This window comes from Rhyacophila brunnea, unplaced genomic scaffold (assembly GCF_057557595.1).
Source record: "Rhyacophila brunnea isolate RB1 unplaced genomic scaffold, BYU_Rbru_1.0 scaffold_12, whole genome shotgun sequence".
NCBI classification, from domain to species: domain Eukaryota; kingdom Metazoa; phylum Arthropoda; class Insecta; order Trichoptera; family Rhyacophilidae; genus Rhyacophila; species Rhyacophila brunnea.
The window spans coordinates 36,480,375-36,504,959 of record NW_028232774.1 but is presented as its reverse complement, the minus strand read 5'-3'; the positions used below and the strand labels follow the sequence as shown (position 1 = coordinate 36,504,959).

At 34.1% G+C, this 24,585-nt stretch overlaps 1 protein-coding gene across 6 annotated transcripts in view; it reads left to right on the top strand.

Annotated features, from left to right (window-relative positions):
* RhoGAP102A (Rho GTPase activating protein at 102A) overlaps positions 1 to 24,585 on the top strand; it is a 97,692-nt gene that overhangs the window by 66,402 nt on the left and 6,705 nt on the right. For 4 of the 6 annotated variants that reach the window (XM_085961216.1, XM_085961214.1, XM_085961213.1 and 1 more), the window contains 8 exons: positions 4,153 to 4,292; positions 8,041 to 8,265; positions 14,277 to 14,427; positions 15,605 to 15,748; positions 16,750 to 16,855; positions 18,657 to 18,845; positions 21,159 to 21,308; positions 22,925 to 23,041. In XM_085961216.1, coding sequence (XP_085817342.1) covers positions 4,153 to 4,292; positions 8,041 to 8,265; positions 14,277 to 14,427; positions 15,605 to 15,748; positions 16,750 to 16,855; positions 18,657 to 18,845; positions 21,159 to 21,308; positions 22,925 to 23,041 — 1,222 coding nt within the window. The remainder of the gene's footprint in view (positions 1 to 4,152; positions 4,293 to 8,040; positions 8,266 to 14,276; positions 14,428 to 15,604; positions 15,749 to 16,749; positions 16,856 to 18,656; positions 18,846 to 21,158; positions 21,309 to 22,924; positions 23,042 to 24,585) is intronic. The other 2 variants (XM_085961218.1, XM_085961217.1) reach the window with 1 other exon arrangement.

The following is a 24,585-nucleotide window of genomic DNA, read 5'->3' as shown; positions in this document are numbered from 1 at the left end:
ATAATAATATGTCAGTGGCAGGAATAAGAATGCGAACGCGATAAGTTTGTTTGCGAGCCCACCACCACCTGTCAATAACTTTCGTAATTAGTGGCGCGGTGAAAATTTTGGCATTTTACGCTCGATCGTAGGTAGGTACCTACCCAGTGGCGGCTCGTAGATAAGATATTTGGGGGTGCTGCGGTTGAGTAAAAAAAAAATCGGTGTGTGTACTTATGTACGCGCGTTAGAACTTCTTTTACGTAACAAAACAAAAACCAAACTTGTGATAAACTAAATTCTTCGACTAGCTCTTAATTATCTTGCTAAATTACACACTCAAGAAAAAGTACCGCTTCTTGGAATGTCGTTGGTTTATTTCTATACACTTTAACTTATTTATATTACTAAAATATATAATGGTTTCTCGTTGTTTTTATTTTTAAAGTACCAACTGTCACTCTGACGTTTAATGGTTTGTTTATGTAAGGAATTGCAAATGGCCGACAATAATAAATTCACTGCCTAGGCAACGGAACAATTCTAAACTATAATATTATACTGTATAATCATCACGATTGCAGTATCATACTGTGGCATAAAGGTAGTGCGTTCTGATAACCGAACAATTGGTGGTTCGAATCCAATCGAGTGTGTTTATTTTTGTGTGAAAAAATAAATTATGTGTTTACATGTCACACGCCAAAAATACACTCTGATCTGATTTTCCAAACGCGCCTAAAGAAGTATAACTTCAATAATTATTTATTTGGATTATATTTTACTAATAACATCAAAATTAAATATAAATAATTAATTAAGTATATTAATAATTAAAATAAAGAACTTTGCATAAATTGCTTGCAAACATTAATTTTAACAATGTTAATAAATCATTATTGCTATGTTTCTTTCCTCGCTGTGGCGCGCGTGCTCACGCGTTACGCAGAAACGGAGAAATACTGAAATCGGACTGTCTGATCCGCAGTATCGATTAGGCTTCCATTTACGAGCACAGAGAGCATAGAGAATATTATATTGAAATCGGTACTGTGCAAAATCAAGTACGTACCGCGGTGTGTGATAATATTATTGGACATTGGATGTATCGCTGCGCGGGCGAGCTTAATTCATGCTTAAATAATATTGATATTTTCATATAATATACATAAATTTATGTATATTATCATATTACATTTTTCTCAATTTACTTGGGGGTGCTGCAGTTCCACAGTGCATAATATGGACGAGCCGCCACTGTACCTACCTACCTACTTATTTTCAAAGCGCCAAATTCACGGCGCCTTACTACGTTCGTTTTAAATCCGCATTCTTTTCTGCTCTATACAAACTGACGTCCAAAGAGGATGAAAAAACCCTATTAAAATTTTCTGTACCCACGTCAGTATTATAACGATGTTGCTATCGCCTGAATGAATTTTGCAATAGGTACAAAGTAAATGGATTGGATTCTGAGACAAAAATGTCATATTATTATGTAAAGAACCCCACGATGGTTGCGTGGCTTAAGCATCGGCCTATAGTGTCGTGGGTCCCAGGTTCGAATCCTGGAATCAAATGACTGGGACACGTGTTCCGGATGCCATCAAAGAGTGCGACACTTTGTTTCCTTGAGGCACATCCTCAAGGGTTACGTCGCCGTGGCCTGCCCGGCCCTCCTTCACCCTGCAGCGGTGCTACAAAAGTGACCTACACCCTGCAGGTCTAGCATGGTGTGTGGGGTGAGAGTTGGCGATGGACCAAGGGAAGTGGTGCGAACTCGTGCTTGTCCTACGCCCCAATGCTGGAGCGTGACAGAGTGATGGATAGAATATAGATTCCAAGTAATTTAGTAACTAAACGTGTATGAACAGACAACCACGATGGCCGCGCGGCTTAAGCGTCAGCATATGGTGTCGTGGGTCCAAGGTTCGAATCCTGTGTCTGACAAGTACATATATTGTTTTTTCAGTTTGTGTGTCAGTCAGAATATCAAATCAAATCAAATTTATTTATTTTACATTATAATGAACATAACAAATTATAAATTCAAAGCGTTCACGACATGACATAAAATAAGTGTTAATAAATTTAAAAATAAAAATAAAGATAATAAGTAATAAAATAAGAAATAAAATAAGTAACAAAATAAAAGTAGATGGAAGCACACAGAGTGAACTTCGATAGACCCTATCTTAAAAACTTATAAAACAACGTCCACCTAAATTCAATCTCACGTAAGTGGAATATATCAATATCCGAAGCGATGTCATTAAACATGGTTATTGCCCTCCCAATTGGCATTACTAATGGCAGGTTAGTTCTGCACCGTGGGAGAACAAACAACGGATGCCCTCGATTCCTAAGGTAATTATCAGATACACACAAGCCAACACCACCAAGAATGGCAGAGTTCACATTTACGCCGCGTATAAGTCTGGTATGGACCTAATAGGTTGAGCAAGTGGCTGACATCCATTTCTCGTAAAAACAAAATCTGTTAATACAAACCTCCACTCTGTGGAGGTCCATATGATCTTATTAGAATCGGACATGGTCGAAAAAAAATGTAAATGAATAATCATAATAATTGTAACATGGCGTGATGTATGACATACAATAATATGTAATGATGTATTCCCTTTTGCAGAAAGATTTAGGGCCTATGTTAGATTGGTTACATGTAAATTGTACGTAAAACATTTCACCGTGGCACAGTTCGACGTGAGCTTTCTTATAGGAAAGAAAATTATCGTATACTATACGGCAGTGGTTTCGAAACTTTATGTTACTACGCCTCCCTTTTAAAAAAAATCTAATATTGGCGCCTCCCCCCTTTATTTCATTACATAATACAGACACATTTTTAAATAGTCGTTTATTTAGGGTCGGGTACCAATTATTATTCACCTTTAGATCCATTGGTATAGTTAAATATAATATCAAGGTTTATATCCCTGACCACAAAACAGATTAATAAGATAGAAATGCGATCGCCGCAGATAGACCAAGGCTTTGAAGCCAGTTTTGGTCAGAGCACTAAACGCAAAAACTACAAAGCCGCCTAAACATTCTCAAATTTTAATATTACCAATATGCGCTTTTCGTTTACGTGACAAACTTTAATGCAGTAGCGAAGGGTGGAGGTAGGCTGTTATAATCCGACATAAATTGTGCACAAAATTTTTTTTCAGTCATACGTGTTTGTTTTTATTGAACCAAGACAATAATTTACAGATGGTGTTTTTAAAAATCAATTAAATCCTGCCTAAACCAAACAACAACAGTTTTGGTATGCTAGTGCTGATAGTGCGATTAGACAAAATAATGCACACTTTTCTGTCATCCTAATTTCTATTCGTTGAATTAAGAATACATATTACATATTATGATGTTGGTTGTTTTTTTTAAATTAATTAAGCCCTGCCCAAACCATGATAGATAAAATATATTATTCTCTTTATAAAATATCAAAAATTACGTGTGATTTAAAAGCATAATTTTAGATATTTTATAGATAGACTAGTATTTTTTGACTATTATCTATTATGAATTAGTTTTCGCAGGGTTTCATTGAATTTTAAAAACTAACCAACACCATCTGTAAATTATAGTCTTAGTTCAATGAAAACAAATACGTATGACTGATAAAGTTTAGTATGCAATATTTATGTAGGATCTTAACAGCCTACCTCCACCCTTCGCCACTGCTGTAATGCATAGTATGATACAAACCTATGTACCTAAATATTGAAAATAATATATTTTCACACGTGTTTAAGTCTATCGCATATTTCTCCACACTCGAGAATTGTTCCTTCTTACGATTGCAAACGCCAATTATTAACAATAATAAGCGTTTGCAAAAGTTTTCTGTGCTATTATATATCTAGATACATTTTTAGCCATATTTTCGTAAATGTAATTTTTATTAACGTGGAAATCTGCCATCTGAAATATTCTGGTAAACGATTTGGTTTCTAGGTATACTAGCAACCAGCAGTCGTAATATGCTTCAATAAAATTCTTCTACGAAAAATAAAAATAATCTCTGTCAACCTATCTCTTAAACAGTACCTATATGTTTAGCGCATGCTTTTGTAGTTGAGTATTTAGTAAGTGATCTATGTGGTTATATTTGGCATTTGTTTGACTGGTTTTTGTTTATTTCAGAAAGTAGTGGCGGGTTAGTGTTTGGTGTACCACTTTCAAGATGTGCAGAGGCTGTCAGACCGGGAAGGTTGAGGAGAGGAAGTAACCATGGTTCCCACGCCAGTTTTACTTCACTACTTGACAGAGACCGAGGAGATGACGTAAGAAATTTTTTTTTTTCATTTTAATCTCTATTATGAATAATTATTATTTGTGACATAAAAATATTACGTAGGAAAAATATTATTTCATTTATTTAAAAAGCAATAATTTAATTTAGGTATCACATATACCTATTTAAACAACAAGTAAGTATTGAATGCATAGCTACTGTCCATACTATATCGCCGTGAAGAAAATTTAAAAAATATGAAAACTTCTGTATCACTAAATTACCGAATTCAAATTAAGAATATCATTAATCAATCGACAAACATTATGTTTTTAGTGTTCTGATTTTGAACAGACGCCATCGTGTTCTGACGTCACTGCTTACCTACTGATCTCTGTTTTTTTTTTTTATATAAAACGTTCGTGTCTTTTATTATTATAATGACACAATTTTTCACCTTTTAATGTGTTTTTTCGTACAAGCAACACAGCCGGTTTTCTGATTGGCCGATAAAGAAAATTACGAGAGTTTTCTCAGTCGAATATCGAAGTTTCAAATCGATCGTTAATATTAGTCTTTGCGTACCACCGTACAGACCTACAAACTTCTCTGAAGAATGGGATGGGGGAGCCACTGTCGAAAACTACCCAATCAAGACTCGTAACCGGACAAAATCTGACATTCGAATGACATTTTCAAAATGGCGTCCTATGGTAGTTCGTAGTTCCATTTTTGGTCATTCTTTAGATAAGTTTGTAGGCCTGTATACACCTCTGCTGCATCCATAGCATAGATAACAGACATTATATTATAGGTACCTGTACATAGTTTCATAGATTTGTCTATTGTAGCGTTTAGAAAACTATACGTATAATAATCGTATAATTTTACAAAATCAAACTTATCTAGTCTAAAATGCGCACGTCTCTTCTGCGCAGTTTTAATTTTAAAAAATCGGTGTGTGCACTTATGTACGCGCGTTAGAAGTTATACTTCTTTGGCGTAACAAAACAAATAGTATTGGACCAAAACTCATCTTTGCCATACTTATAATCAATTCAGAAGTGCCCATGATGAATTAATAAAAAATCAAATTTTATTGGCTTGTTATTATGATTTTATACATTTCGTTCTCAAGGGTATTTTATCGATATAGGCACCGTCAGCAATAATATTATGTATGCAAATAAATAATATTATTGCAGAATATACCTACTTTGGAAGAAAAAATCTCAAAACCTGCGTTTGAAAAATTTAGCAAACCGCTATTTCGACCATATTTGCTTAAACAGATGACTGTACAACTATTTTCGTTAACAATAATAATTTATTACAAATCAAAAGTAAAGCATGGCCTAGTTAATGGTTTAACTGAAACGTGATATTGGCTTTTGCGATGAAACCTAATAATTATTATTATCTTCAATTATTATAAACCGCTAATAAATAAATTGATATGGGATATACGACAAATATTATTCTAAACTGTAAAAATATGTATTTTTGTGTATGAAGTATCTAAATATTGTAAATTTACAACATACTTACCATTGTTTGAATTATTTTGGTATTGGTTAGTTTTTATAAACCAAACGATAACAGTTTTGGTATATTTTGGGTGATACGACAAAATTGTGCACACGTTTTCATTCATACTTATTTATTTTCGTTGGATTAAGAATACATATTACACATATTGTTGGTTCATTATTTTAAATTCATTAAACCGTGCCTAAACCAAACTAAAATAGATAAAAAATATTATTCTATCTATAAAATATTCACAGTTATGTATGATTTAATTGAATAATTTTCGATATTTTATAGATAGACGACTATTTTTTAACTATCATCTAATATGGTTTGGTTTCGCAGGGTTTAATTGAATTTTAAAAACTAACCAACACCATCTGTAAATTGCAGTCTTATTTAAATGAAAACAAATACGTATGACTGACAATGTTTAGTGTGCACTATTTATGGCGGATCTTAACAGCCTACCCCCACCCTTCGCCACTGGTACCTAGTCACCAGTGTATTTATTGAATCAGGAATTTATGGTGGGTATGTATGTAGTAATTTCAGATCTTATTAATCTGTTGGTATTTGGTTCGTAGATACCTATATATTTTTATCTCCAAGTCAGCGATGACGTCGCAACTTCGAAATCATCAGGTGGAGATGTCCCCTCGGTGATTAAATTTAAAATGTTTATTAGGCCTCTATGCATCGAAACGTCTGCGGCCGAAGACATTAAGAAATCTCGGCCGTGTCCAAATTTATAAATGCAGTGAATTTTCATCTGAATGACGTCATTGTCAAGCCGTTGAAGGGCCGCTCTGACGTCATAGGAAAAGCGATGCGGTGCTATTTACGACTTGCTCGAGACTAATGGCTAATGGCCCTAAACCCAATAAACACGTGTGCAAACTGATTGCTTTTTTACTCCACCGCTTGTAACTGAAGCTCGGCAAAGGATTTAGTTGAATATGCATTACTTATACAATATTAAATCGTAAAACAGTGGGATTGTCATGACTGTTATGAGAGAGAAATCTCACGACCTTGCTCATACCTCTACTAGTGACGTCTATAGACAAACTGTCGCTCTTAAAGACAAACCAGAATGCCAAACTTACCATTGATTATTGTCGATGGTTCCAAAAACTTCGAGATGGAAATGAAAACCTTGATTGTGAGCGTCCTTCGTCGTGATAACGACCAACTGAAGTCATTAGTTTAATCAAAATCACACACGATAATCCAACAGTTCTGGAAAATCAAAAAATCTTGACAGAAGAATGAAAATTCATGATATTGAGAATCATAAACCGCAATTATTTTCCTAGCAACACAATATAATAAAATGAAACCTCTTACAAAATATTTTCTTGCCATTATGACGTTATCTCATTTGTTTGCGCTAAGACTGGGTACGACTCTGGTTAGCAGACGATAATTGTGTTGTAATGCGAAATTACTTGCATCTAATTTAATCATTAGCATTAGTAACCTAATACCCCGTTTACACGTGCATGGATTTACTGTTGACAGTAAGAAAATGTATGGGCACGGTGGCCGCGCGGCTTCAGCGTTGGACTATAAAGCCGTGGGTCCCAGGTTCGAATCCTGGGTCTGGCAAGTATACATATTGTTTTTCAATTTATGTGTGTCAGGGTATGGACCTAATAGGTTGAGCAAGTGGCTGACATCCATTTCTCGTAAAGAACAAAATCTGTCAATACAAACCTCCACTCTGTGGAGGCCCATATGATCCTATCAGGAACGGACATGGTCAAAAAAAAAATACATGTATTATCCTGCACTTGCAAGCTTGCATGCATGCATCAAAAAAGTTATGAAGCTTCTGAATTTTCATGCGACAGTTGGGATTTTTGCGCAGTAGAACGATAGTGGCGAACCTGCCGGCAAAAAAAGGAACTTTGAACGAATTTTTAGGTTGATCGATTTTCACTACCTGTCAAATGGTAATATAAAATGACAACATCACGTCTCGCTTACTATTGAAGAATGAGATTGGAGAGGCAGTCAATACTTTTACGTGTAAACAGTTATTGTCACGATAGTTTAAATACGCACTATTGCTCTCAGTAAATCCATGCACGTGTACAACAGGCGCTATGCTCAGCTTTATTTTCATAATACAATAAATTAATATCGTAGACTTCCAATAGAATAAGATTTTTTTCAACATCTCAACTTCATAACTACCGATATCCGCGTTGTATAATTAATGACACATTTTATTAAATGATTGTTTATTTTCTTTCCACCAGAGCGGATCCTGTGAGAGCCTGGCGTCTCGAGATCGTCTCGCAGGCAGCGAATCTGAGCTGGAGGGCGACCTGGAGACAACGGCAGCCGGTTCCACCGTCCCAGGCTCCGGTCTTCCAACGCGGGTGCCCGCGATAGTCGCCTGCTGTCTGGAGCACCTGCGGACGCACGGCCTTAGGACCCTCGGTCTATTTAGAGTTAGCACCTCTAAAAAAAGAGTGCGGCAGGTGAGATATTCGACACTTTATTATTTCTAATTGAATTTGGATCCCTGTTCTACCGGATGGCTATTGCAACTCGTGAACAACCTATGAATAACACCTATTATTATAGTTAATACAAGGGTTGCTTAGCCTCACGGCGAACGTGGTGTCCGCAATATTCTTCGCTCACAATTATTCGCCAACAATTCTTCCCGGTCACACTTTTTATTTACTTCATAATATTACATATTCGTCTAATAATTTGATATATTATGTACATACATAATATGCGGGGGAGGGGTCTGACAAAACCGCCTGGACATTACCGCTAAAACAATTTAGAAATGAGACAATTTTTAGATACACAAATAAAAAAAGCATACGAATAAAGATATAAAAAATATTATTTATTTAAACTTAAATTCCAATATTGTGTACTAGCCTTCCTAAATAGTAAATACCTATTCTAAATTAGAAATACTACCATACACAAAGGCATTAACTAAGTGTTAAAAACTGATGATTTTAAGTTATTAATCTACTAAAAGCTGCAACGGATTAAATCTCAAATTACACTGATTATCGTATGTAAATTTCTATCGATACGCAATTCGAAAAACCAAAAAAGCACTTGTTTTATATATTTTTGTATTTTTTGCGGGAGGTTTTGTCTAGGCGGATTTGTCCGGGCGGTATTGACGAGCACTGGTACGGGCGCATTTGGTTTGGCGGCATATACATGTGACCGTTACATTTATACACTTGTTGTGACATTTATGATGGCATTGTTGTAGGTCGTTTTACATTTATTTGCTCAAAAAAATGCTGATTATAATTTATTACACATGGTGATATTTTTGTGCGGACTAATTTGTGTTACCCCATTTCCACCTGTAATATATAATACAGCCGCGATTTGTGCACGGCCGCCTTTCATGGCACTATAAATGTGTCAGAATGAAAAGTTTTTAGTACTGCACTTCCTTGTCCCGAAACGAAATGTTATATTCTAATTATTTCTAATATTTAATTAACGGGTTTGTAGTTAATCGCACATTTTTTTTTTATTAATTCACTATTATTTATTGTGATCAAGCAGCTTAAGCAGACGTGCCCATCCCGCGGCCCAAATAAAGATTTTTGCTGCCCAAGGCCCAATAATTGAAGTTTTTAGCTTTGTATATTTTGCATTTTGAAAAAAATCTCGTAAATTTACCACATTTATATTATACCTATGTTGTGAAATTAGATCTTTCTTGTTATATTGCTAGTTACATATTTTTATGCTTATTCCGGCTCCACACACTCCGTACTTTATATTGACCATAAATTTTTTTTTTTTTAAATATTTTAATGAAGTCACAAAATTAATTAAAAAATTCGATACCAGATTCGCATTAATGCAAAAGTATGAGGAAATGTTCAAAATATTCTTAACCCCATTTAACGTTGAGGTAGAATCAGCGCCTCCAACTTTACAAATGGAGCTAATAGAACTGCAATCAAGCATATATAGTTAAAGTGCATGTTTGATGGGAATAAACTTGAGTTTAATAAGAGGATAAATTTTCAAAATTAAAACGACTGAAAATGTGCATTACAGCTTCATTTGGGACTACATATCGCTGCGAATCGTTATTTTCGAAATTAAATGTAGTAAAAACGAAGTGTCGCAACAGGTTGCTCGATGAAAACACGACCAATCAACTGCGATGCGCGTCGGCTAAATTACCAGTCAATATGAAAAAGATATCAAACAATATACAAAAACAAGTGTCACATTAATTATTATAAGGTCATCAAATGTTTTGAATAAGTTCTTTTTTTTATGTGTGGACCTTAAGGGGGTACGTGCGCCACGTAGGTCAAAATGGAGATTTTATGATATTTTCAAAGCATGATCCTGGACATTCCTTAAACGTTGTAGATAATCTATTTATATAATTTTGTAACCTTCTTATCCTTTATATTTATTTTAAACAGTTGATGACTGCATAAAATATTTTTATTACATAAAATAGTATTCTTTTAAACCTCTCGCTCTAATGTTTTTGTGATATTTCGGTACATCCATGTGCAGTGGTGTTAATATTTTTTGATTTATTAATTTTTAAACGCATTTACAAAACCATTAGTAAAATTAATATTAACATTATATAGTGACACATTTACGATAAAAAATTATATTTTATAATCTTTCTTTGAGAAAGATCATGTTAACGCGCGTCTTTGAACATGTACCGTTTAAAAAAAATTCGGTTAGGTACATGTTCAAAAACGCGCGTCTACATGATACACGTTAACGTTAATGTTAACGTTAACACGTCTACAATGTTTAAGGAATGTCCAGGATCATGCTCTGAAAATAGCATAAAACCTCCATTTTGACCTACGCTGAGCATGTGGGCCGTTAAGCTCAGTAATATTTTAGGGTTTTGGGTTGGGCACCCCTGAAAGCGACTACATTCATGACGGTCATATATTGGTATCATAATATGTTTTTAGTGCCATTTTTTACTTTGAACAAATATCCACCATAAGTATTTATTATTTATTTACTAGTTAAGTGTTTTTAAAAATAAAAATCGCCATCCCACGTGGTTGGTAAGTGGAGCGCCAGATTTCCTCTGGCGATCATGGTAAGTATGGAATTTCTTATCGGTTGTCATCCGAGTTTCCTAAAGCAGCAATCCTCAAAATTTGCAGTCCACTTTGGATAAAATACACGCTCAGTGTTCGTCTATTTTTAATTAAAATATGTTGATGACTTAGCAGTAGTAGCAGGTATCGCTAAGTAATCTAGTCATCATAAATATAGATACGGAATAGGATGGTAACGGCTATATTCAATCAAATTGCTTCAGGCACCTATCGATACATTCCACATACGTGAGACGAGTTCGCGGACGTTGTATCAGGATCAGGTATAATAATATGAATATCCTTAAAATCGGGTTTGTATATATTTTGATACCCGGTAACTGCTCATTGTATTTCAAATTCATTTTTTTTTAACATAGGTATAGTGAAATTACAAATTATTAATTTAAGACGTTCACAACATGATATTTAAAAACAAATAAATATTATTAAAACAGTATTGTATAAAAAAAGAAATAGATCAGTATTAAGTTATTAAACAGTGTTAATTAAAAGTGTAAATACAAAAAAATATAAATTAGATACAAGGAAGTACACCGAATGAGCTAAGCAGACCCTATTTTAAGAATTTATAAGACAACGTCCACCTATACTCATCCTCACGTAGGTGAAATATATCAAAATCCGAAGCGATCTGGTAGAACATAGTTATAGCCCTCCCAATTGGCATCACCTATGGCAGGTTAGTTCTGCTCCTTGGGAGACCAAACAACTGATGCACTGATAGTTATCAGGGATACACAAGTCAATACTACCAAGAATGGCAGAGTTCTCGTTTACACCACGTATTAGGCGAAAAAAATTACGTGGCCAAATATTGATATTCTCTAGCATTTAAACTACAGTAGGTATGTAAGCATATCTAAGAGAAAGCCAGTTGGATAAAGCCACGGATAGTATTCATATACCTAGCCTCAAATAAAGGAGTCTCAAAAATATCTTTGTTACCTAGGTACGTCTTAACAATGAATAAATCGCCAAAATATTATAATAAGGGTTCGTTATTGGATACACATCATTTGAAACATATTTTAGAAAAATGTTTTCGAGGTGTTCCAAAGTGTGTTGCTATTAAATACTTTTTACATGAAAAAAATATAATTATTTACAATTATTTAGAGGCATAAAGTAATGAAATTGTATTTTTCTTAATATATTATATATTATAAAAAAAATACCTATGTATGACGTTGAGTTTTACGGGAGAGATTTATGCAATATTTCCCAATTGAAATCATTATTAGTAAAACATATAGCAATGGTTCTTCATTGATTTGAGTAATACAACTAGATAGATTATTTATTGTTGTGCTTTTTATTTATCTATCTTCGATAAACGGTGATTTGTGGGTATTTTTACATCGTTTTTCTTAAGTCGTATTCTTATTTATCCGGTACAAATCTTGCAATCGATTTTTAACTAACTTCCCGACTAGCTAGACATTTGAGACTTTTAGAATATATCGGAACACGATGCCAATGCATTTTTTAATACTTCTAGCCATCTTTAAGTAGAATTGAATTCATTTTCAGTTAATTCTGTTTTGTATGAAAAAATATTTCGATACCATTATTGGTTGCTAGGGGGTCTTAGCAACTAAATTATTTAATAATATTTATATAAGTATGTGCATTACTATGGAAATCAATATGAAATAACATTTCATTATTCAGTATTTCTATCAAGTACAATTTTTTTTGATCGTTTAAGCTAGTCAAGTCAAGTTTATATGATTCAACAGAAAATTTAAAAACTTTGTATATAAAAAGTTATTTTTATCTTGTAATTATTATGATAAATTACCTTGGATTAGGCAGGGCTTAATTGAATTTTAAAAGTTAACAAACACTATCTACACCTACACGTTGTAGCCTTAGTTCAATGAAAACAAATACATTTGACTGCCAAAGTTTAGTGTGTACTATTTATATCGGATCTTAACAGCCTACTCTACTGTCACGCTTATCAGTTAACAGTACAAATGTGAAAATCGCACTTTTTGCTATAATTCGTAACTACATTTTAAAGAACATACATAATTTTGAAAACACTTCTGAGAAAAAAATATATTATTATAACCTATAGAAAAAATCTTTTTGAAAAATGTAAGACACCTCAGAAATCGAACCTGCGTCTCTCGAATGTTGCGCCCACGCATATAGACCACTATACTAATAGTTCTTTTAGATAAAGTTATTTTTATCTTGTAATTATTTTGTCGCAGCTCGTACATGAGCCGCACTTTGAGAAACGCTATCCTGTTTTTTTGGCCACCGATAAACCAATGTTTTTGTTGTAATCTTCGAGCGGCGATCTATGAAACAAGCAAGGAGTAGTATCTTGGAATGTCAATCTTATTAAGCTTGGCAAGCGGCGACCGTTTTTACTTATTATTTGGCAAAGTTTCAGTCGGGTAAATTTATTTGGGAAATGCCGATGGAAACGCCAGCGATCTGTGTTGTGAACCCTCACCTTTACGACGAGTCATTTAAAATTGATATCGATCGATTTTAATATCAAGCCAGGCGCGCACACAGATAAATGATTTTGGAGGGGGTCCACTTTGAAAAAATATTCATAATAATTTATTATTGATTTTTAAGAGGGGGCGGGAGTTAGTTGTAATTGTTACAATAAGTGTTATGTTTTAACAACACCTCTCTTGGTAGTGTCGTAAATTTCAGAGCGAGATAGACATTTTTGATTGTTTAGACGGCTAACTTATTGTAATTGTTACAATAAGTGTTAATACTTCGATACAAAAAATGAAAAAGGTACAGTTCGGTTATGAGGAATACAGCAGAAAACACATTTTGAAAATAACCGATATACTGAATTATTTGTTAGGTTAACATAACCAAACCTAACCTAACCTAACCTAACTTAAACTAACTCAAACTAACAAATAATCCAGTATATCGGATATTTTCAAAATGTCTTTTCCGCTGTATTCCTCATAACCTAACTGTAACATGAAAAATTACCCTCGATAGCAGCCGATAGCAGTCTTGTATATAGAATAGATGCACAGATTGTAGAGCCAATGGAAAATAAAAACATGCTGTCATATTGCTGCGATTGGTAATATCAAAACATGACTTGGATCCTTTTCTCCATTGAGCTGGACATACTGAAAAGTAATAAAATTAAACGGGCAATAGGCGCGTAATCGGTGGTTAAAATAAATCATAATATTCGTTTGATGTAACTACATAATAGAGGTTATTATTATTTATGACTTTACCGACATTCAAGAGGTATTTTTTATTACTATCGGTTATTGGTACGATTTGGAATCTAAGCCCGAACCTTTGAACGTTGTTATTATTATATTGTTTCGTATGTAAAACGACGTGAATGACAATTTTTTTAGTTACGGGAGGAGTGGGACTGCGGCAAGGAAGGCCCCCTTGACTCGGAGACATGTCCTCATGACGTGGCCACCCTCCTGAAGGAGTTCCTCAGAGACCTTCCCGACCCGCTTCTCTGTAGAGATCTTTACCACGCCTTCGTCCAGACACAAAGTAAGAGATCATCAAAGTTGAAAAATTGAAATAACAAATTTAAAATGCACTGCACTCGGTAGGTATCATTTTCGTTTGTTGTGGTGAAACACATATTAATTATTATTTTGTAATGTCATAATACTCATAATAGTGATTACTAATTTCCCTCAATATGACAGTTTATGAATCTGTTGTCAGGACTCCTGGACCACTCATGTGTAATAGAGTTTTAATATACTTACCTATAAGTATATATATATACATAGGTATTTTCACAAAAGTATAGTAAAAATAACAAGACGATTTAAAAAAAATATGTATACAATATTATCATCGCAATATGCGTAGATACTTTATATAGGGGCGCACCAAGCGGGGGGTATTAGGAGTACGAAACAACCGGGCGGTAAAAAACATTTTTAATGATAATTAAAAAAATACTTATATTATTCAATTGAATTAAATTTTTTTCATGATGATTTAAAAGGTTAAAATATGTCAATTGTACGTAAAACATTTCGCCGTGGCACAGTTCGCCATGAGCTTTCTATCGGAAAATTTTATTAGATTTAATATGAACATTAATTCAATTTTCATAGCTGATTTTGGCAAAATTCATGAATTCAAGAATGAAAATCTAGCCTAACCTAACAAATAATCAAGTATATCGGCTATTTTCAATTTTTTTTGCTGCTGGCTTCCTATAAAGCGGAAATCTATAAAAACCATGTGTTATTTGACTTGAATTTTATGTCAGTACTATACGACCCAAAGAGGTTGAATGGTATTTAATATACGGCTATATATTATTTCCGATTCAACATTTCACGGTGAAGTATAATTTACGGCGAACTGCATACGTACAAGTTTAAAGACTTTATATTATAATTCAGAATTTAATATGTAATATATGTAAAAAAAAAATGTCAAGTATATATCTTGATGACAATAAAATAATTGTTTCAACTTTTCTTTGACTTCTCTCATATTTCCACTGAAAAAATATTTTTTTATTTGGGAGGGTGGCAATTATGGGCTGGTACCCGGGCGGCAGCTATCCTTAGAGCATCCCTGACTTCATATATTTCACTCAAATATACTGAATGTCTAAGTTAATAATTTAGTACCTGTAGAAACGAGAATAATAAGATAAGTTTAATTGAATACATGGAGATTTTTTAAAAAACATTTTCAGGAATACGAAATCGAAGACTACAGCAAGAAGCACTTCAACTCTTGGTGATGTTGCTTCCATCTGCTCACCAAGACACTCTTTTTGCTCTCCTCACATTCCTCGGACAAGTTGCAGATAACTGTGATGATAGACAAGACTCTTCAGGTAATTATTACATCACACATTTTTTTTCATCTAGCCGCTTCTAAAGAGAAGAAAAAAATGTGTTAGATAATAAAAAAAATCAATATTTTCCATCCAATAGTAGGTTTTATATTATTGATGGCTTAGTGCAAAGATATTGTATGTCCAGCTTTTGTCTAAATTGAATAAACATACATAAAACGTTTGTCTGCATCCTATCTTTATGTTGTAAAAATATTATACGTCCAAATTAGATAAAAAAGAGATAATATTGTATCTTTCAAATACTTACATATATGTCCATTTTTCATGCATCTCAAATCTTAAAATTTGATTTTCTCAAAACATACAAAACTGGACTTACAATATCTTTGAACTTATTGTTGAAGCTTTCGTGGTGTGACATCCTTAAAATTCTTCGGACTGACCCACTTTTGAATCTCTGTTAGTAGATAGTAAAATTTTCTAACCGCCCACCGGTTCCACAGTAATGGTGATTTATAAAGTAGGGAAGTAACTTTACTTTATAAAAATTATAAGAGTTCAGCAAGTTAAAGCATATAATAATAATAAAATACTTTATGTCAGACTTTCCCTAAGTTTGGCAGAATAAATTTTAATCTTTATAAAGCAACTTACTGTAGTTAAATCTATCTTTTTATGTATACTTTTCATACATAGAAGCATGAAATCTGATGAAATTACATTTAAATAATCACGGGGAATTTTATGAAAACATAATGAAAATGTTTTTAAAACCCCTACCGCCCACCATTAAAGCTGGAACGCCCACTAGTGGGCGGTAGGGACCAAGTTGATAGAATCGGTATAAGTATAGATAGAATCTGTGAACAACAAATGAATGATTAGGAAGGAATGTTAATCAATGAGTTATAAAAGTAAATTTAATAGTCCTCTGCTACTTCTTATCAAGTCACATTGTTGAATATAGAGATAATATTATTTGTATTGTGGTGTTAATAGTATTATAATATTGTGTGATATTTATTCTCTCTTTTCAGGAGAGTATTCACCAGGAAACAAAATGGACACTAGTAACTTAGCGACAGTATTTGCCCCAAACATTCTACATTGCATCAAGCCCGGAGCAGCGGGAAAGGAAATCAGGTACCTATATACCTAGAAAAATAATATAATATCTTAAACTAGCATATTATTAATATGTTGATTTTGTAACACGAAAAAAACAGTATATAATCAAACATCTTAAAACTTCTTATTACACCAAATTTACTTGAATTTCAACATATTGACTATTCTATAATCATAATCTATATTTTCAATGATAAAATGGGACATACAATATTTAAGCAATACACAAATTGTATACATTGATTTTTAGCTGTAGATACGACGTATTGTTAGTAAAATTAAAATAATCTTCAATATTTTGTTAGCGTGTAAGTAAAATAATAGCGTCTGTACACGTGCATGGATTTACTGGCAGCAATAGTACGTATTTTAAACTATCGTGACAATAATTGTTTACACGTAAAAGTGCTGACTGTCTCTCCAATTCATTCTTTAAGAGTGGGCGAGACGCGGTGTTGTCATTTTATGGTACTATTTCGTACTATTTGACAAGTAGTGAAAATTGGTCAACCTGAAAATTCGTTCATAGTTAATTTTTTGCCGGCAGGTTCGCCACTATTTTTCTACTGCGCAGGCGCAGATCGAAAAATCCTAGGTACTGTCGCATGAAAATTCAGAAGCTTCGAAACTTTTTTGATTCATGCATGCAATCTTACTAACTGCAGGTAATACATGTTTACCCATACATTTTCTTAATATGGTCGCGATAATACTTACTGTCAACAGTCAATCCATGCACGTGTAAAACGGGATATTTTGTTTAAAATTATGACATATCTAGAGTTTTTTTAATTAACGAAAATCTATCATTTTTCTGGCTTATTTTGGGATATTTTTGTCAACAAAAGTGTTATCAATATTGTAATAGATAGAAGAACATATAAACAATATAAAATATTAGGCGTCAGCTACCTATTACAGCGAAAGTCTTCTAATCTAGGAATAGCCATCCATAAACAGCTTTTGGCTTTGAGGCTTTGGTGCAAAACCACCCTAATTGAAGTTAAAAAGTATTGTTTTGAGAAAAACATAGGTACCAACTGAAATATTATTTTTGTATAAACTGACATCTAGGAGTCATGAAATGAATTACATACATACTTACCTCATAATTATTATTTTGTGAACAAAACCCAAGGCAGATTTAGGTACACAAATTCAAATAAGTACGAGTGGTACATAATTTCTTAGGCTACTTTGTTTTTTCGATAGTATTCAGATGTCGAACTTCGTTATTACGATCATGGGTATAGCGAGATCTCGGATGCAATGAGGAAACATTCGTTGACATTTTAGTTTATGATTTTCTCCAGAACTTCACTTTCACTTCACTTTTCACTTCACTTTTCACTTTTATCCACTTTTATTCACTTTTACAACGAGCTCCTTATCGGATATACCGAGCTAAAATATCGTCAAAATTTTTCTTATGATCGTTTAAAAACATTTCGACTCTAAGCAATAAAATCCGACCAGATAGGATGCAGCCGGGTTCGGATTACGTTTACGCCAATAGTTAAGTGTCTAATTACCTACCTAATTGGTGTTTTCGCCGACAAGATTGAAAAAGTATCCACGCATATGGTTGAAATCCACGATTTGTGAAGTAAGTAGGTACCTACCAGCGTTCATTGTAAAAAACAACATCTTTTGTAGTTTATGAATGCCATGCTTGTTTCGGGGAAAAAATCTTATTGTGTATTTTTGTTTGAATTCTGACTTTTTGTGTTATGTGACCGCTCATTTAAAAATACCTATTCTCTGATATAACAAGTGGGATTGTAATATTAACATTGTTTCTATATATTATTTGCAGTTCGGAGAGAGCTGAGGAAAGAATTGATGTGATCAATGTGGTCCGAGCACTGCTGGAGCAGCGGAACATGGTGTTCATGGTGGATGCGGAGTTAAGACACGAGGCTTGCCTCCAGCTGGCTACTAGCCATCCAGCGTCACTGGATAACTTGTTAGCCAGAGCTTTGGCTGCATCCGTGGCATGTGGAGAGTAAGTTATATCTTTTTTTTCAATTTGCGTATCTGGGGGTGGAATCCACTAAAGTATAAACTTGCAGAGGATATTACGCACATACATAGTGAACTAGTACCGGTGACAGAGACTGGTTCTTGGATGGAGGTTTATAATATGTATTGTTTTAAACTACACAAAAAGAATAATATTATACTCTTATTCAGTACACAGTAACATTAACGTTGGTGGCGCTTTTAGCGGTGGACTGTATAATTTTAAGATGATGGTGGTTGATTCAGGATCTAGGAAAGGGGGGTTAACAGGTTGCCAGACACGGACCTTTTATGATGTTGATGATGGATCCGTGGTCTGGTTGCACTATTACTCGCGCGGTATGGTTTGTTGGGTTACCAAGTGCGCGGCACTTGACGGTACACTGTTGATGGATGATATACCTATAAGGTTGATGAATGATGATGATAGGTAGTATGAATGATGATAGCCGGTATCACGGCTTACCAGGTATTCAGAAGTATTACTTGGACGACGATCACACTATATCAAGTTGACCCGGCCGTGGCCCACGAACAACTTCTGAATCAGTCTGTATAATCGAGTTAATCAATAAACTGTGGTTTAGCGGTAACAGGCTTACAGGCTTTGAGTCACTCTGCCTCATTCGTATCGTAGGAAGTCTACGCGAGTCGGCTGTCTTGAAGTCACCTAATGTTCTTCGCGATTTCGGTCGATTCCTAACCCGTAACTGTTGGTCTTGTGAGAATAATAAACAAGGTGATTTGAGTAGGTGGGGAATACGGATGATGACCCCCACAATTGGCACAACCAGAGGTTATTCAGCTAACGCCAAAATTTCAGGAAATACAGACTATGTTCAATTAATTTTAAATAATTATTGGTTAATTAAATTATTTTTTATTATAGATTGAATATATTATAAGACTTAAAAGTAGCTATACAATTATTTTTATTGAAAAAAATAAATATATGTATTATAATTGCATCAGTGGCTAAGGGTGGAGATAGGTCGTGAAGATCTGACATAAATAGTGCAAACTAAACTTTGTCAGTCAAACGTATTTGTTTTTATACATAATAACACTTCTTAGGAAATATAAATTATAACCAATAGAAAAAATCTTTTTTGAAAAAAGTAAGAATCGAACATCTGCATCAATCGGGTATCGCGCCCACGCACATAGTCCACTATGCTTAAGGAGTCATACTTAATTACGACAAATTTTAATTATTGGCCTTTTTAATACTCACTGAAGTGCTTCCCAAATTGAACTACTATTTGACGATCGGCTTTTGTATTTTAAATCAAAGTAGGTATTAAGGATCACTCCAAGATTCAAAGACTACAATGTGTGGATGGATGGTGTTTATTAGTTTTTAAATTTCAATTAAGCCCTGCCTAATCCAGGCCATAATAGTACATAATAGTCAAAAAATATTTATTTTATCTATAAATTATCTAAAATTATGCGATTAAAAACCAACCAACTTTCATCATTGAAGATGAGAGTGGTGATACATAATAATATTAGTTTTATGTTTTTGTGCATTATAGGCCCTTTTGCAGAGATTAAGTTGCTTTTTATTTTCAGTAATATTTTATACTCAATTTGTGATTTATTAATTGTATGACTGGTATCATCTGTTTCGAGGCCCTCTTTTTAATCTGATGAATCGATTGCGTCACCTTCACCAAAGAAAATTTCTCCTGTTCATAAGATTGTATCACAATCTCTGATAAAACATTATTTTGTATAATATTACTGTGATCACAAATTAAAGAATGTTTGTGGATATAATATAATATACAATATAATAGTTATTATTCTTGTGAAGATTATGATCTGATGTAATCCCTTCACTATTTTGAGCGAATGAATAGTACCTAGGTATTCTTTTCTATAGGGTATTGGAGAATATAAAATTATTACAAAAATAAGCTCACAAAATGAAAATAAAAGATGTGTAGTATTATGATACTATGTACTTAATAACAAAACTATTATTTACTATAAATCAATCACAAAGATGGCCAGGATCTTCATAAATATAGAAAAAAAAACATTTAAAAAGTGCTTTTGTCTATTTCGGCGCCCCCCAATTCAAGATTGCCCGCGTAGGCGTGCCGGATCTGTAGCCAATGAAACAATGGTGACAAAAAATAAAAAAATGATAAAAGTTTCAGCAGACAATTTGGTACGATGCCTCAAATTGTTACTTCATTTCTTAAATTTAAATTCTTAATATTTATCTTAGGACATAGTGTCGGTTTGTAATCCACCGATGACTTGACCTTTGACTGCGTGTCTTTAGATTGTTGGACGGGACCAGCCAGGGCGGTGGAGGTGGCGGAGACAGCGACAGCCAAGGAAGTCCTCCTTCGCTGCGACGAGTTTGGAGTCGAGAACAATGTCTGCATCAGACTGCTGCCATGGGAGGACCTAATGTTGCAATGACACTCAGGTAACAATACAGACTATTTGCACATTTGGGTGATGTGATATAACCTAGTAGTGATAGGTAATTATAGGAGGTACCAATACCAATCTAAATATTGGATCTAAGGCCAGGGCCACACCAAAGTGCTTCGCTTAGTGCTCTAAGCTAGGTGCTATGCTTGTATACTAAAAACACTACTGCCATATTGCACGCTACGTGCTTAGGTACAAATTCAGTTGACATTTGGGAGCGCTCAAGTTAATAACGATGTCACTCACAAAACTAACCAGAAAGCTACTTCTCAGAGAATTTAAGTTTAAAATTTTGAAAGTCTCAAGTTCGAGCTTGTTGGGTGCATAATGTCAATTCATCTAGAAGTACTCTTGGAGAGTTTCAATTTCTTTACAAAGAATTTTGGAAATACGGTGAAAAGTTTTTTAGTTATTTGAGGATGAACCAGGAAACATTTTTTGACTTATTGTTGGATATTTTTGTATAATTTGTTAGATGGGTTCCACAAAGGCTCTCTTTTATAAAATGCTCCTATTAAAATTTCCCCCATCTTGCAAAATCACTAGGTGACATAGTAATAATCACGTAGCGAGGCACGAAGCGTGCAGTGTGGCCATTGTGATAGTATAGTGTGCGTTCGTTCGCTAGGATATGTCACCTAGCTCGTAGCGTAGCACTAAGCAACAAGCGAGGCACCTACCTGTGTGGCCTACTATCAATCAATACTTAAGTTTAAAAAAAATAGTCAGTTTCAATTAGTAGTTACCTATTCTCATGGCTATGTGTAAACATCGCATGTGCGTGTTATAATTATGTAGGTAATATCAAGTTATTTTATGGCTCAGTTAATATTCAAAAAATTGATATCAATAATGAAAAATGAATGTTCAGAATAATTGCTAGGATAGCTCATAATCTAGTGTGCAGTCAATGACATTTACTCAACACAATAAATGCATGGCATCATTCAGGATTTTGTCACTGTTTTCATGCGATTAGTTCATGGAGAAATTCGCCTATCCCCTCACTGACGCGCGCGCTGGCTTTGCTACTCATGACGTATATAATAATATGTTCGTTTTCCTCACATGTTTTTGAGATTACTGCAATAGAACATACATAACTTTGAAAACACTCATGAGAAAATAATTATAGCCAATAGAAAAAATCCTTTTTGAAAAAAGTAAGACAGGAATTGAACCTGCGTCTCTTGGGTATCGCGCCCTGTGCATTACCACTGTGCTACGACTGCCATGTTTAATTACGACAATTTTTAACTATTGGCCTTTTTAATACCTGCTCATAAGCGGTCTCCAAATTGAGTTACGACAACAGAAAATATTGGAGCAATCCGTGACGTCGGTTAATAAATACTTTAATTAAGAATACAAAAACCGATCGCCTACCGTAACTCAATTTGGAGTGTTTTACAGAGTGAACTCAAGTATTTTAAAATTATGTATGCTCAATAATTAGAATGGTACATTCTTAAAATCCTGTGAATTATTCGTTGAATAAAAGAAATAGTTAATTAAAATTACTGCAATATAATATTTTGTGGAGGGGAACACAGGCTTAGATGTTTAGACATCAATTATAAAATATTTGAGATATCTTTTAATGCACAGGCAACGCGAACGAGTAGGGCGTGAAGCGCGGTCGAGCAGTAAAAAAAGATGGCGGGAAGAACAGCGCCAAGATAGCAACAGCGGATCCCTTTCATCCACCATGACCATCATCACGAGGTTAGACTATTGTTGAACCTTCTTCTATGGCGATGTAGCCTTTATATTTGAAAAGAAAGCCAAGGATATACGGTCGAACTCGGTTATTACGATCACGGACATAGCGAGATCTCGAATGTAATGAGGAAATATTCGTTGACATTTTAGTTTATGATTTTCTCCATACATTTATTCACTTTTATAACGAACTACTTATCGGATATACCGAGCAAAAATATCGTGAAAATTTTTCTTAAAACTGTTAATGACGTGTCGAACGTTTAAATACATTTTCGACCCTAAGCAATAAAATCCGACCTTAGACCAATACCGCCGGGATCGGATTACGTTTATGACACTTGTTAAGTGTCTAAGTACCTAACTGGTGTTTTCGCCGACAACATTGAAAAAGTATCCACGCATATGGTTGAAATTTCATGTAAAAAATCCAAGGTTTGTGAAGTCACTAGGTAGGTACTACTAATAAACAACTTCTTTTGTAGTTTGTGAAAACCATGCTTGTTTCGGGGAAAATTCTAATTGTGTATTTTTGTTTGAATTGCGACTTTTTGTGTTATGTGACCGGTCATATAAAAATACCTATTCTCTGATATAACGAATAATGCTTATAATGAGCAAATTCAGTCGGTCCAATCTTCTTCGTAATAACCAAGTTCGACTGTAGTTAGGTACCGAGGCTAATGGTTGAATAAGATTAGCTACATATCGTCTTGCATTGAGGTTCATGTGTAGCAAACTTCATACTAATTGTATTGAGGGCAGCACTCGTATCAAAACATCTCACATTAGTGAGAAACTAAACTAAAATATTTCTTTATTATATTGAACAAACTATCATTATTTAGAATTAGATGAACAATCATATAAAATTACAAATAACAGTAGCCATGTAAATAACTGAACCAAGAGCATCAATAATAGACAGTCATTTGCATTTTATTCGTAAATAAAATATTGTAGGTACACTGCCAACATAGAGAATATAAAATTTTCTATATAGTTACCAAATCAACCATAATATAAAGATTTTGGAATCGTACCTATCTATTGCAAATAAAGGCATTAAAGCTATATGTCCATTCTGTTTGTTATAATTATTTTTTTATATAGTGCGACTTCTATATTCAGCCATATGGGGACCTAAAAATCACCCCCATTCTTTCATGTACATACGTATCTAACCCCCACCGGCTGCCTCCACTCTTTCGCACGACATAATATTATTCTGCCAGAAAATAGAAGTTATACTCTGCATTTCCGTGATAATTATTTTTGATTTAATTGTCTGAGACTGAAATTTCATTTTGCAAACTTTAGTTGTTTCTGAGACTTTTATCTCATTGATAATATTCTCACACTGAATTAGTAACTTTAATATAAGCTCATTTGTCTTAGAAATCGTCAATAAATATTTCATTATATCTAATAACATCCACGATGGCCGCGCGGCTTAAGCGTCGGACTATAGCGTCGCGGGTCCCAGGTTCGAATCCTCGGTCTGACAAGTACACATATAGTTTTTCAATTTGTGTATGAGTCAGAGT